This window comes from Manduca sexta, chromosome 4 (genome assembly GCF_014839805.1).
Source record: "Manduca sexta isolate Smith_Timp_Sample1 chromosome 4, JHU_Msex_v1.0, whole genome shotgun sequence".
NCBI classification, from domain to species: Eukaryota; Metazoa; Arthropoda; class Insecta; order Lepidoptera; family Sphingidae; genus Manduca; species Manduca sexta.
Genome location: NC_051118.1, coordinates 4,701,494 through 4,714,697, shown reverse-complemented (window position 1 = coordinate 4,714,697; position 13,204 = coordinate 4,701,494). Strand labels below are relative to the sequence as shown.

Genomic DNA, 13,204 nt, shown 5'->3' with positions numbered 1-13,204 from the left:
CTCATTATGTCCAGTAGTTACACTGGCTACAATGTCCTTCAAACCGAAACACAACAGTGACTACACACTGCTGCTTGGCAGCAGAAATAGACATTGCGGTGGTACCTACCCAGGCGTACTATCAAATATAAGAGATTTACCACCAGTAAGTTGTTAAATCTCTGATAAAATACTCATTCATAATTACAGAGAACCTCTGATGTTGACCAAGGACAACAAGACAGCCGAGTTCACTTTACGCCAGTATTTGTATAGACAGAGGGCCACACTGCACGGCGCTGACGAGAGAGCATTTAGACAATTACCAAAGGTATACTACACTATACTGCCGTGCTAAGCGCAAAAGCAGTATGTCAGGGAAACCTTATTTCGAGATAATCGGAGTTTTGTAAATATAGTTTTGTATGCAAAACTGAGAGTAAGAAACTCTTTTAAGGTTTTTTTAACAAGTTCTAAACAAGATCTGACGCCATAAAAATCAAATTTTGTTTTTTTTGAGATACCGCTTTTGAACTTAGCACGGCAGATTAGTATATTTACTATGAATACGAAGGTTGTATACATATATGAATACTATAGTATATTTACTATGTTTATCCTATTTAATACCTACCTTATTTAAATGATGAAAACCTATTTAAATAAAGAAGAGTATGTGATTTTTTGTCGAATTTTAATGTTTTAAATTTGAGTATCTCATGTTTATTAACATAAATCATTATTTAAGATTAATGAAATAAATTAGGGTATTGTTTATCATGGAGCAGTTCCTACTTTAAAGTAATTAACAAATATTTGTTTTTTAAAAAAATATTTGCAGTCTACATACGCATTCAAATTAGTCGCTTAGTGCCACGCTACAGCCGCATTGCTTTGTCAAACCACAAGAATTGCCACCACACATCCGGCGCTAGAACCTAAAAGAACTAAGAACACCTCGAATTTGCCATAACTTTTTCACGATTGTAGCGTTGCCACCAGGCTGAATCCGTGCGGCTGTTTTAAAGCCGCGTTACGATTTGTACATTATAGTCCAATTGCTATATCCAAGACACCTTTCTACAATTGTGAACGCCTTGTTTGTCAAATAGAAATCAAAAATGTATAGTAATGACATATCCTATCAATAAACCTATCGCTAGGGTGTATCATTTTCATATATAACGTTAGCGTTAACGATTGTAGAAAGGTTTCTTGGCTGTAGATAGATTATCTTCCCCAGATTGTGTACTGCCTCTGCGAACGTCTTCTGAAGCTCTGCGGGTGCCAGCAGAGCGTGGGTCTCGACTTCCGCGTCAGAAACCGACCGTTTTACAAATCCTTCATGGTGTATCGACTGAGGCAAAAGAAGCCGCCAGACCCTTCCACTCCTGAAGAAGTCGTTACGGGAGGTAACTATATAAAATAATATATTAATTAAAATAGCTATGTATTCTGGATTTCTCTGATTGACTGTGTCATACGCCCCATCTGCAGCTTCAAGATCAAAGGAACGATTACATAATTTGGAATCAATGGCTAGACATGAGAACCATAGATATATAGGAGATCCTCAAGATCAGGTAATGTAGATGAACATTGAAATGGTCACTGAGGGGACTCCGTGAAGACTGCAGTCTTCGAAACGTCGAGAGGAAATTATTATGTAAAAACCGCGATAAAATCAGAAAAATAGTGTTATTTCACTGTCTAACATTTACGTAAACATAAGAAATCATAATGTAGAAGAACCGAAAGACCTCATTATAAATTGGAATAAAGAAATCCCAAAGGATAAAACAGAATAACTATGATTTTTACCCAAACTTATGACAGTCACCTACGTTTCAGACGTAACCGTCCTACCGATGGTGGAGTGGCGGGATCCAGTCGATGAAGACATAGAGAGGAACCTGGAGACCGTCAGCAGGCTCACCGGCACCTCGAACAACGGAAGCATACCAGCCGTGCACATCCACGAGGTATTTCATGGATCGCTATAAATGATCTTAACCACCATCGGGAAACGAAATTATTGCGAAAATTGATCAATCAGAATAAAGTTCTTTAATATGGTTGCAGTAATTTTGATTGCTCAATTCGTATCCTTAACGCGTGATTAATAGTTAAGATCATTTATAGAGATCGTGCAGATGAGTAATTTTGATTGGTCAATTCTTATCCTCAACGCGTAATTAGTGGTTAAGATCGGTTGTAAAAATAGGCCTACAGTCTTCAATAAGGTATTTTATACATCTGGTTGGACAGACGACCTGATAAAGTTCGCAGAAATTCAACGGATGCATGCGCTTATAATAGGTTAAGCAGACGTTCCTAAGATGGGCATTTCCCCCTTCCCGCCTAGCATCTGCCATACCTATAATTGTTAATGATACATCTATTTACTGAAACGAGCAAACTGCTCACCTGATAGTAAACTCAACAACTAAAGAACTTTGAACTGTAAAGTACTGCGTGATACCACACTACGGTCTTTTATATACCTCGTTTTCTTTATAAACTTTGTTCACTGTCGCATCACAGATTATTTTATAAGATAATAAAATATACACAATGTGTAGGCTGTATGACACATAACCCACCTTCGCTGCGGATACCTTTTTGGGCACAAGTAGATAAATAAGGGGCGAAGCAGGTAGATTATATTTACCTGATCCGGTGACTGTAGTTAAGCCGGGTTATGTTCATTCACGAAAACAAGTTTAATTAAAAAATTATACCACTGCCTCTGTGGTGTAGTTGTATGCGTGCGGTACGACACCGCTCTGAGGTTCCGGGTTCGACACCCAAGAAACACTTGTGACTGCGATGGCGTAGTTGTATTACAGCGCAGATGCAACCGCACGCACAGACGAAAAGTGGGTCCCCTAGCACCTCTGTCTACCCCTTCGGTGATTAAGGCGTGACGTGTATGTGTATGTTTTACAACTTAACCAAATGATTTTTAAAGTCAATAATTATATTAACAAAACAAGTGAATACTTCATCATCATCATCATCAGCCGAAGAATGTCCACTGCTACACATGGGCTCACTCCCCCAAAGACAGAAAAAGAAAATCAATAGTTATATTTGATAAAGAGACAGACAGACTGGGCCCATAACCTGATAAATATTACTTTAAATAGATGAAATCAGAAATTTATATAGGTAATGCGAAATAAAATACGTCTTGTCAATACACGACATAACAGACCAGAGTGTCAGTACATTTTATTTTTTATAATAGTTTCATTACATATAATTCTACTAATCTACGATCTAACAATATTAACAACTCAAGTGAGTACTTCATCATCATCATCATTATCAGCCGTAGAATGTCCATTGCTGCAGATGGGCCTCCCCCAGATTTCCAGATCGACCTACTAGAAGCGGCCCGCATCCAGCAACCTCCTGTAACTTTTATGAGGTCATCTGTAAATACTTACTATCTAATAGTTAACTAGATGATATAATTTTGTTGATTTGTTCTCAGGCTTTCATTGTGGATCACCAGAGTCTTCCAGAAGAAAAACAGAAATATCTAAAACAATTTCGGAATGACTTGAATCAGAGAAGAGACGCAATGGCCAAAATCGACGAAGAGGTAAGTTTTTATATTCGTGGGAATATCTGGCAATATCAGTATCGGGAATATCAGTAATAAGCAATATATGGCAACACCATAAATAACTTCTTAATTTAAATAAAACTAAGCCCTGCGTAGAGTTACACTGTACTTGTCACCCCTTCGTTTCATAATGCATATATATGCTGATTTAAGAATTATTAAAAAAATATATATGTTTGTAAATATTAACGTACCAAAATATTCCCTATTAAATTTTCTATTTGATAGTGTTAGTTGTAAATTAAAATGATTGGCTTTCGGAAGAGATACACGGAATCCAGTGGCATTTTTATTGTGGAATTAATGACACAATATCCACATTATAAAAAAAAACTTATCTATGCCACAAACAAGGGTCAAATAATACCTTATACCCTTGAGAGCCTTTGCCTTTTTCTTAAGGAGTTAAACAAACCAAAAAAAAACCTTATACCCACGACCTATGACGTAATAATTGACTTACAGGAAGATCCAGTAATTCTCACAGGATTGCTATTCGAATGGTTCGAGAACTTGAAGCAGCCCGTGCTGGATAAAGAAGACCTGTCCATCATAGTGGGCCGAGCTTATAATGTGGAGTCATGCATATTAGGTCTGCAGATGGTACGTTACTATTTAGATAATTGTGGTTTGAGATTATACATAAAATTGAATTATACCTACTTATAGTATACTAGTATTTGTTCGCGGCGTCGCCCACATACTTAAATAAGTATTCCAAGATACAAGCCCGCTATGCATAATAATGCCTTATAAAGCCTATGTCCTTCCCAGGGTCTTAAACTTTCATCAAAATTTTCATAGAAATCGGTTCAGTGCTTCAGCCGCTAATAATATAAATATTGAAGTATGAATTTTATGCAATATACAAAGAAGGCTAAGGTTTCATAGGTTTTCAAGTTTAAAAATTAAATACCTATATAGTTGTAGACAACCATAACATACAAGCGAAGATCCTCCCCACTCCCTCTTATGAGCCTTGATGTTTATTAAATTGATCCAAAAGACGTGAACAGCACAGACCTGCTCCAACGTTTAATATTCAACATATTTCGACCTATTAGCAAATTGGACACTTTTTTTTTGTCTCGAGGGTTTCGGCTGAGACAAAAATATAAAACCATTGAATAGTCAGAATTAGAATTACCTACATATATTCCGCATGATAGCAGTAAATTATAAATGTGATCTTAGTTTAAGCATGTTGTGTTTACATATTTAAGGTTGCATACAATAGTCATATATCTTGTATTTGCCCTTACGAAAGTTAATTTTATATAACTAGTTTTGTGAACCAATAAAAAAAACCATATCAAGCAACAAGGGCACCTAGATTGGGCACTTACTCCTTCAAAGTTAAAAGACAAAAGTAAAATGATATTATTATTTCCAACTTTACAGGAAGACATAATGCTCCTAGAATACCTACTGTATTTCGTCATCCGTCTCCGACCACTCGCTGCTAACAAAAAGGTCGATATAATCAAACGCCTCCTTGCTTCCCTCACTCATCAGGCAGTCACCATCAACAGCCGATGTCTTCCAGATAAAGACTTCCCGAAACTCCGCGACGGCACCAGTGCGCAAGTCATTAACTTCCTACTACGCATGATCATGGAGTTACAGAAAGATATAATAAAACCGGGGAGAGATGATACTGATGTGATTGTACCTAGACGGTTGAGAATAAAGGCTTGGAAGTAATTTTGTTTTATCTTTTACATAAATACCCATTCTCGCTACAAAATCTCCTCCACGAATACGATTCCAGCGCCATCTCTAATTGGGATAATGTTTTTGTTTTGTTTTTAAATACTTATTAACAATGAAAATATTACTTTGTCCTATTTGTTTATAACCTAATGGCTAATAATCTAGGTACTAAATTGTATTGTACTCTAACATAAATCATTATGATATTTTGTTAGGGGTCAATTTTAATCTCGTTTAATTTGCTATATTAACAAAAAAAATATGTACCTATCTTTTCTTTACAAATTTCCACAATAGCTCGATTACGTTATCATATTTATTGTTATCACAATAAATATTTATCGCTTAATTGTGCATTATCGTCGCCGCAGCTCGCATTAACAACAAATTATGTATCACTAATCTGGGTGTTATTAAATTGTTTTGAAGATTATGAATAAAAATAATAACTTTAGAACTCCAACAATTATTTAAATGCAATCGATTACTTGCATGTAATGGATGTCAATATACTGTTCCACAACCATCGTTGTAATGTATTATGTACTACGTAGACAACAGATACCTTGCCATCCACCGCCAAAGGCGCGGTCGCGTAAATCGTGTTATATAGTGTAAGCTCAACCTTGATAACTCACCTTTGCCCAAAGTTCGTCTATTCGCCAACAGATGTCATTACACGTTGTAATCGACTATTTAGAAATTATAAAATCGATTTAATAATGTTTATAAAAAATCAATAATTTATACAACTAATTTAGATTTATCCATGATATTATGTTATTGTAATGATTCATTTAATTTAAATATTATAATAGAAAATAATCAAAATAATATCAGTAGTATATTTTACGGACACAGCATTGTTATGGAGATGATTATAAAGTCTTATTAATAGAATATGACTTATCCTATCCGATGTAATCGATATAATAAACATATTGACTACGCTTGGTACAATAACTAAAAAATGGCACTGAAAAATCCAATAATCGACTAAGTACAGTATGTTGCAACCATACCCATCACAATAATTTTGACGTTTCGTCGACCGCTGGCTGCATTTTGTACACGTTCGACGTAGGTTTATATGTGACGTTGCCATTTTAAGGTGATTACCGGCGAACTTTGTTATTTTTCATATTATTTTAATCAATAATGTCTTCAACGGAAGAAACTTCTCAACTCAAAGCTGGCCATCCTCCTGCAGGTAAGAATCCTTTTTACATTGCAACTCCTTTGTTTAATTTCTTATAAGACGATCATCGTTGTAGCAGCATATGGGCGCTGTTGCGTTTTTTTTTATTTGTTTTTTTATTGTAATTCAGTCTTGTAAAGGTATGTCTATTCGTAAAGCCTTGACCATTATGACGTCATTTCCACGCTACGTTTATTATTGAAACTATGTTGTTAAACAAAGAACAACTTTTCAAGGTCATTTTTAGATGAGAACAAACTTAATTGTATGTATATTTTTTTTATTGAGAATTATTAGAACCAGTTTTTATCATTCATGTCGTTTATAAGTTAATTTAGTCATACTAATGATTTAATTGTGAAAACAATTTTGTAGTAAATTAGTAAATAAAAGATGAGTCATTTTCATAGTATTTTACTGTCTATAAAAAAAGTAATAACAAAATAAGTAAAGTTACGTACATCCATTCTGCACATTTTAATTCATACATTATGGTTGTAAGTCCACAAAAATAGCTTATAACTCTAATTTTATGTTTAATATTTAATCATTTATTATGACCAGTGTCTTGTATACTGTAATTACGGTACACTATAATCTGTCCCCAATCTAAAGTAAGAAGATTTTACCTTGACTGTCATATTTCACCACATATATAACTATCAATTGCTTAAATTTCATATTCGGGACATTTTAGTTTGCCTGCTGTATGGTTTACTTTAACTGATTCAATATAATTTTGTCTAAAACATTTTTAGCTGTAAAACATTATAATTCTCAATTTACACATGGATGCACTAATTATGACAGTCTTTCTAGTACACCACTCTTGTACTATAATAAACTCTTTTGAAACTCCTAACACAACATCATGTAAAAATTAGACATATAACTTTATTCTACCAACACCTATATTTCCTGCAGTAAAAGCCGGAGGCATGAGAATCACTCAGCACAAAGTGCCTCACGCGAAAGACGGTAAAGAATCTGCCAACGAAGACTTGACCGGTCTCTCCGGACCTTCTCCAGTTCCGTCCAACCCAATATCCATCTCTGGAGCTCCGAACAGAGGCAATGCAGACTTTACGCCAGAGGCGGCTCAAGTGGCACACAGTCCGAAGCCTCCGGCACATGTTAATGTCAAACCCAACCCTCATATCCAACAGCCTAGGAAATAGATGGACCGATACTATCCTCTTCAAACATATCTGTTTATTAAGGTTAATAAATATTATTTTTACAAACACCTATTAGGCAAAATATTTATCAATGAAAATTGTATTAGTACAATGGTTGTTATTGTAGCCTAATTGTACGTCATCCTAAGTTTCTTGGTCGAGACATGCCCAAAGGTAAGCGATACTGGGCTGAATATAATTATATATAAAATTGAAATTTATTTATCAACCTTAGTAAACGATTTTTGAAATATTTATTTGCATTAGGAGTTCATTGCACTTAAGTCACTACGTTATAACAGATAACATCTGCAAGAAATTATGCTACACCTGTCCAAATATAATTTGGAACAGGTCTGTTCAAGTTACACTCAAATAATAGTAATAAAGCATCTAATGCAAATAAGTATTGATTATGCATGTCTCAAGAAATTAACAAAAAATCAATATAGTTATGGGGCCTTATTCCGTCTACGGGGGCAAATCCGTCTTTTTGCGATTACGGACGTTTTTATCGATGGAAAACATTCATAGCTGAATAGGTAAAGGAGTTATAAACTTCCTTATTTACCTAAATGTCTATCAAGGCCGTCCTTCGATTAGAACAGCCATTATTGCCAAAAGACGGATTTGCCCTCATAGACGGAATAACGCTCTACACAAAGCTTTTTCTTAATGTAACTTTCAATAACTACACAATTAATTTTACACAGTAATAAAAGTCATTTTTTAAGACTCGGCCGAAAAATACACTTAGTTATAAACAATAAGGTTTATTTCTTGAGTCATGCAAGAATAGCGTGATGATTAGATTGGTATATTAAGCGAATTTGTATTATAAATAAGCATCGAATTTATTTATTGTAACACGAGACAGTCTTGCTATAGCAACCTAATCATATAAGCGTAAAATGCACTTGAGTGTCTGACTCTGCAAAAAAATCACGAAAAAAATTCATTCAACAGGAGTAGATTTAAGTCAAAAACAAAAAAAAATATATAGAGTGAAGTCTGTAAGGGTTTTAGAGGCTTCAAGTTTTTTTTTTCAGAGGCATTTAATGGTTAGTTTTTAGGAATTGTTTTCGGAAATTTAAAAAAAAAATCATACAATTTTGTGTTAAAAAAAACTTTTTCATAAAATTATAGATATGAAATATGTTGGTGTGTTGCACAAAAACAATTTAATAAAAAATGAACACCCTATGTAATGGTTTTGAAACAAAAGTATTTTTTGCATTTATGACTTTTTTAACTTGAAGCCTTACTATGTGTTGTAAAACCCAGTTACTTAAATATAAGACTACTATTGTTATTGGTTTTGAATTGTGTATAATTAAGTTTAATTGCAACATATAAATTAGCACAACATTTATATTTTTCCGGCCCTAACAACAATGGCCAACTAAGACAATAATTCTCAAAATTGAGATGAGATGTATCTTTGTTTTCAAGTTATTTTATTAGAATTGGTATTGAAATTTCAGAAAGCAATAAAGTTCAATATTAATATTGTTATGTTGTCCGTTATTATATTTATCGATCTAACATTATTATGGAAATATTTGTCAATGGTATAATATAACCTAGAAATTTTAGTATACATTTGATGTATAAAATCTATGTGTAGTAAAAAAAACTGTAATTTTAAAGTTTCTTCTGAATGTAAGAGTATGTTATTGATTTCAAATGATATATTTCTAGTAATAATGTAAGGTCACTATCATGTAGACTGTGGTGGTGCTAAAAGATACAGTCTTCATTTTAATTTGGTTGCATTTTATTAACATTCCTAAATTTTATGTTGTTTTACTTGTGAAGTACATGTTTTATAAAATAAAAAATCAACTTTTCAAACAACCTGTATAAGACAGCGGTCAAATAATGTTTCGGATTCTTAGATTTTTCTATTTTTTAGTTTGATTACTTTTTAGATATTAAACAATTAAATATTTATAGTTATTTTATTTCATACTAACTAATTGCTCGTAGCTTCACCTGCGTATGAGTACGGGATACGACGTAGCCTATTTCCTTCCCGAGGTCTCAAACTATCCCTATACTAAATTTCATCGAAATCCATTCGGTAGTTTTTGAGCTTATCGCGTTCAGATTGATGCGGCGGAGGGCTTTGTTTCATAATAATATGTAAAGATATTTTTGTTTGAAGATGATGCATTTTTTAATGAGATAAATAAAATAAAAAACATTGATTATACAATAAAAATACTATACAATTTTAAGTAAATTCATAATACAAGTAATGTTGTAAAATAAACGAACACAATAAATACATAGTATAAAAAATCAATTTTGCGATGTATATGATACGTATGAGCTCCTTTTGTTCTTCGTCAACGTAGTGGTGTATATCTGAAAGGTTTATTGTTGAAAACGTGACAAGTGGACGCGTAAACTAATGTATTATGTTACCGTATCGTATAACACTATGTAGAAGTCATTCTTAACAGTAAATGGTTAGATATTATGTTTACTAGTAATACTGATATTTAAGTCAACTTTGACTTGAGTAATACGTAAAAAAGGAGTCGATTAACTTCTTTATCGTTTGATCATTTTACGCATTTTTAACTAAAAGCAACAAATTTAGTTATTCATGTAATGATAATATCTATGTAGATATTAAGTCAACTGCAACTTAAATCAAATAAAAAATAATTTAAAAAGGTTTTATTTGAATGCTCTAAAAAGAAAAAAAAAACATTTAAATTGCATCAATCTTTGTTTTATACTACGTAGAGATAAAAGCTTATCGCGAGATTTATTTTTGTCAAGATCAAGTGACAAAATTATTGTAATATCTACATAACAGACCTATTTGTGGCCCGTATACAAACAAGTTGAATATGGCTGTTCTATACTTAGTGTTTTTTTTTAGTATCGGACCCTGCAGTCATCACCGGGGGAAACCAGCGAATGAGGGACTGGAATCCCTCAGCTTAGCGACTGCAGGGCACTGGAGGAAAGTTAGGAGGGGATATCTGGGGATAGAAGTGTGGTAGAAGAAGGAATTCTCTTAGGATAGGAGTAGGGAACAAGGCTAGGAAATGTTCGGGAACCCTCATATTATTTTATGTGAATCGGCAACAATGAGGTATGTAAGTTACATAATGTAACACACTTACCTAGGTTTGCCTAGGGCTGTGATAAATGTATGGGCGTGCATTCGGTGTGGAGAGGGAGCGCATAAGAATTGCCTCGGGGGGAAAAGAGGGATGTTCTATAGTGTTTGAATTACCTCAAGTTCTGATTCCACACGCCGGCTTGGCATCGAGGCCAGTGGGGAAGTGTTTGGAGTCGCCGGGACGGGATCCAGATGTCTCACTTCAGCTAAATTACACAGCATATTAATATTTTAATACACACTCACATTCTATACTGCAACAGTTTTCCATGCGCCTACCTTGTTAAACTTTGCATCACCCTAAGTTGGGTGGGAAAGAATGTCTACGGAACTAAATCCGCCTATGTACATGTTATTTTATATAAAGTCCTAATAAATAAGTAATGTAACTTCGCTCTTGATATCTATTTAATTTCCGAAACGAGTAGAGAAAACATTCCTTACATACCTTTGGCTTTCGGAGACTCGAGTTTTTCAGGCTGGCAACAAAATATTGAATCAATTTGTGAAAATAAGATGACCTACCCACCTTAAATATTTTTGTTAGGAAATGTTCTAACGAAGCACGCGGGCTTTATAAATAAAGCGACGAACATATAAAAGAAATGGGTTCGAAACAATTGAGGAAAATATTTTATGAAAACAAAGTTTAATTCTAAGACGAAATACTTATGCAAATTTGAGTGTAGGAATAAATACATTCATGATCATGCCGCAGATACTGCTTACCATGTAGGGGCCGTTTACCATGCTCGTATCAAATAAAGGAAAACAGATAGCGCCAATCTTCATCGGCAGTATTGGCAGTTATTTTTTTTCTAAAGTGTGATTTTTTTCGTATAAGTACGACAAAGTGACCTCACTGTGCCTGGTGTTAAGGTAGATTGGGGGCCGATAGAATGTCAACTGACGAGAAATGATTGTCCCTCGGCAGTCGACACAATTATGACGGCTGTTGGAACCAGACATACGTAGGCTGATCCCGGAACGCGACACACTTACGTGGTCTATGACGAGTTTTAACACCTTGTATGTAGTGGTCCCCATCCGGGCGGAAATAAAATATATCCTACGACGAGCAACAGATTTAAGGTAACGAGGTCTGTTAAGTAATACAATACATTTTAAACACGTTATGATGAATAAATATTGTTAATAATTAAGTGCTTTTGTGTATATAAATGTAAGTTTCGTCGACTCTACATTGGCGTGCAGTAAGGGTAGAAAAATAATGAAATATGTCTTAAACGAAAAGATCAATCGAAATATTTAAAAAGGGTAGTTGTAGCCTCATTGTAGCCAGTGTAACTACTGGACATAATAAGATTTAAAATCTCATTTCTCAAAATGGCAACGGCAGTGGAATATCAAATAATACTTTGTAATTCGTGGTGTTGGATGGTGTTTCTACTGTTTATGAGCGGTCGTATCGCTTACCATCAGGCAAACGGCAAACTCGTCTCGTCATACAAAGAAAAAAAAAGGAAGACGCTATCTACTAAATAAGAAGACAATATCTACTATATTTCTTACCGTGTCTTGAACACTGGGCCTGTAATATTTAGAACTCAACTCTTTTTCGCTAGCACCCGGAGCCCCAAGAAGAGGTGTTGCTGAAAAATGTAATAAAATCCTTATTTTCTTATACACGTCATTTCTGGTTTGATGCCTATCTGATTGTCTTTGTGGTAGACATAATAGAGAAACGTCGTTTCTGGTTCTGATCTGAATTTCTTTATAGTAGAAATAGTTATAGCAAGATCACTCATCGTCTTATCTCTGAGCGGGTAGGCAGAGGTACAACTAGGGTACCACCTAGTATTTCATTTCGTCGTATTGTCGTCTCGTTCTGACTCGGGATACGAACCCGGAAGCTTAGAGCAGTGAACGTACTGCGCTAACAAACGACTACGTCACGAAGGCAATCATCAACCTACTAATAAGTAGATAAAACAGTGGTTAGAGAAAATTGTCTTCATTAAGAAATTGGCGATTCGCAAAAAAAAAAACATTAATAGTTAAATATCTTCATATTGTTGCATTTCTTATTGTGAATTAAATATCCGTAGACCAAAACAACCCTAATATTGAATATTTTCGTATTGTAAATGTTCGTGAGTGGCTAAAATCATTAATGCGAGCCTTTTTTTCTAGTTTAAATGGTCTCTAACAAATATTTTGCAGACACTTTCAGCTCGCGCATTTTAACATTTATACTAAGTGCCAACGATATAAAAAATAAATGACTTAAAGCAGCTATTAAATTACTTTCAACGTAATAGAGATCGTCCGATGAAGGGCACAAGGCAAAACCTGCATGCTTCAGCAGATTAAGTAATTGAAGGTATAAATAATTACCC

General features: G+C 34.4%; 3 protein-coding genes across 4 annotated transcripts in view; 2 read left to right on the top strand and 1 right to left on the bottom strand.

Annotated features, from left to right (window-relative positions):
- Nucleotides 1–5,384, top strand: part of LOC115443013 (protein tyrosine phosphatase domain-containing protein 1) — a 45,572-nt gene extending 40,188 nt beyond the window's left edge. For both annotated transcript variants that reach the window (XM_030168279.2, XM_037440944.1), the window contains 6 exons: nt 190–310; nt 1,223–1,391; nt 1,831–1,961; nt 3,479–3,589; nt 4,079–4,216; nt 5,015–5,384. In XM_030168279.2, the coding sequence (XP_030024139.2) occupies nt 190–310; nt 1,223–1,391; nt 1,831–1,961; nt 3,479–3,589; nt 4,079–4,216; nt 5,015–5,317 (973 nt within the window). In that variant the 3' untranslated portion in view covers nt 5,318–5,384. The remainder of the gene's footprint in view (nt 1–189; nt 311–1,222; nt 1,392–1,830; nt 1,962–3,478; nt 3,590–4,078; nt 4,217–5,014) is intronic.
- A 935-nt stretch (nt 5,385–6,319) lies between these two features.
- On the top strand, nt 6,320–9,653 carry LOC115442981 (death-associated protein 1). The gene is made up of 2 exons (XM_030168231.2): nt 6,320–6,536; nt 7,449–9,653. Exons 1-2 carry the CDS (start codon nt 6,485–6,487, stop codon nt 7,700–7,702), a joined length of 306 nt encoding a protein of 101 aa, XP_030024091.1. The 5' UTR covers nt 6,320–6,484; the 3' UTR covers nt 7,703–9,653.
- Nucleotides 9,178–13,204, bottom strand: part of LOC115442985 (sodium/hydrogen exchanger 10) — a 36,026-nt gene continuing 31,999 nt past the window's right edge. The window contains exons 23-26 of the mRNA XM_037440697.1: nt 12,378–12,457; nt 11,293–11,323; nt 10,959–11,050; nt 9,178–10,072 (exon numbers count right to left, since the gene is read on the bottom strand). Of these exons, the coding sequence (XP_037296594.1) occupies nt 10,007–10,072; nt 10,959–11,050; nt 11,293–11,323; nt 12,378–12,457 (269 nt within the window). The 3' untranslated portion in view covers nt 9,178–10,006. The remainder of the gene's footprint in view (nt 10,073–10,958; nt 11,051–11,292; nt 11,324–12,377; nt 12,458–13,204) is intronic.

Coding starts and splice junctions, on each gene's coding strand:
- LOC115442981 (XM_030168231.2), top strand. CDS start 6,485: ATGTCTTCAACGGAAGAAACTTCTCAACTCAAAGCTGGCCATCCTCCT. Junction 6,537..7,448: donor AGCTGGCCATCCTCCTGCAG/GTAAGAATCCTT, acceptor TATTTCCTGCAG/TAAAAGCCGGAGGCATGAGA.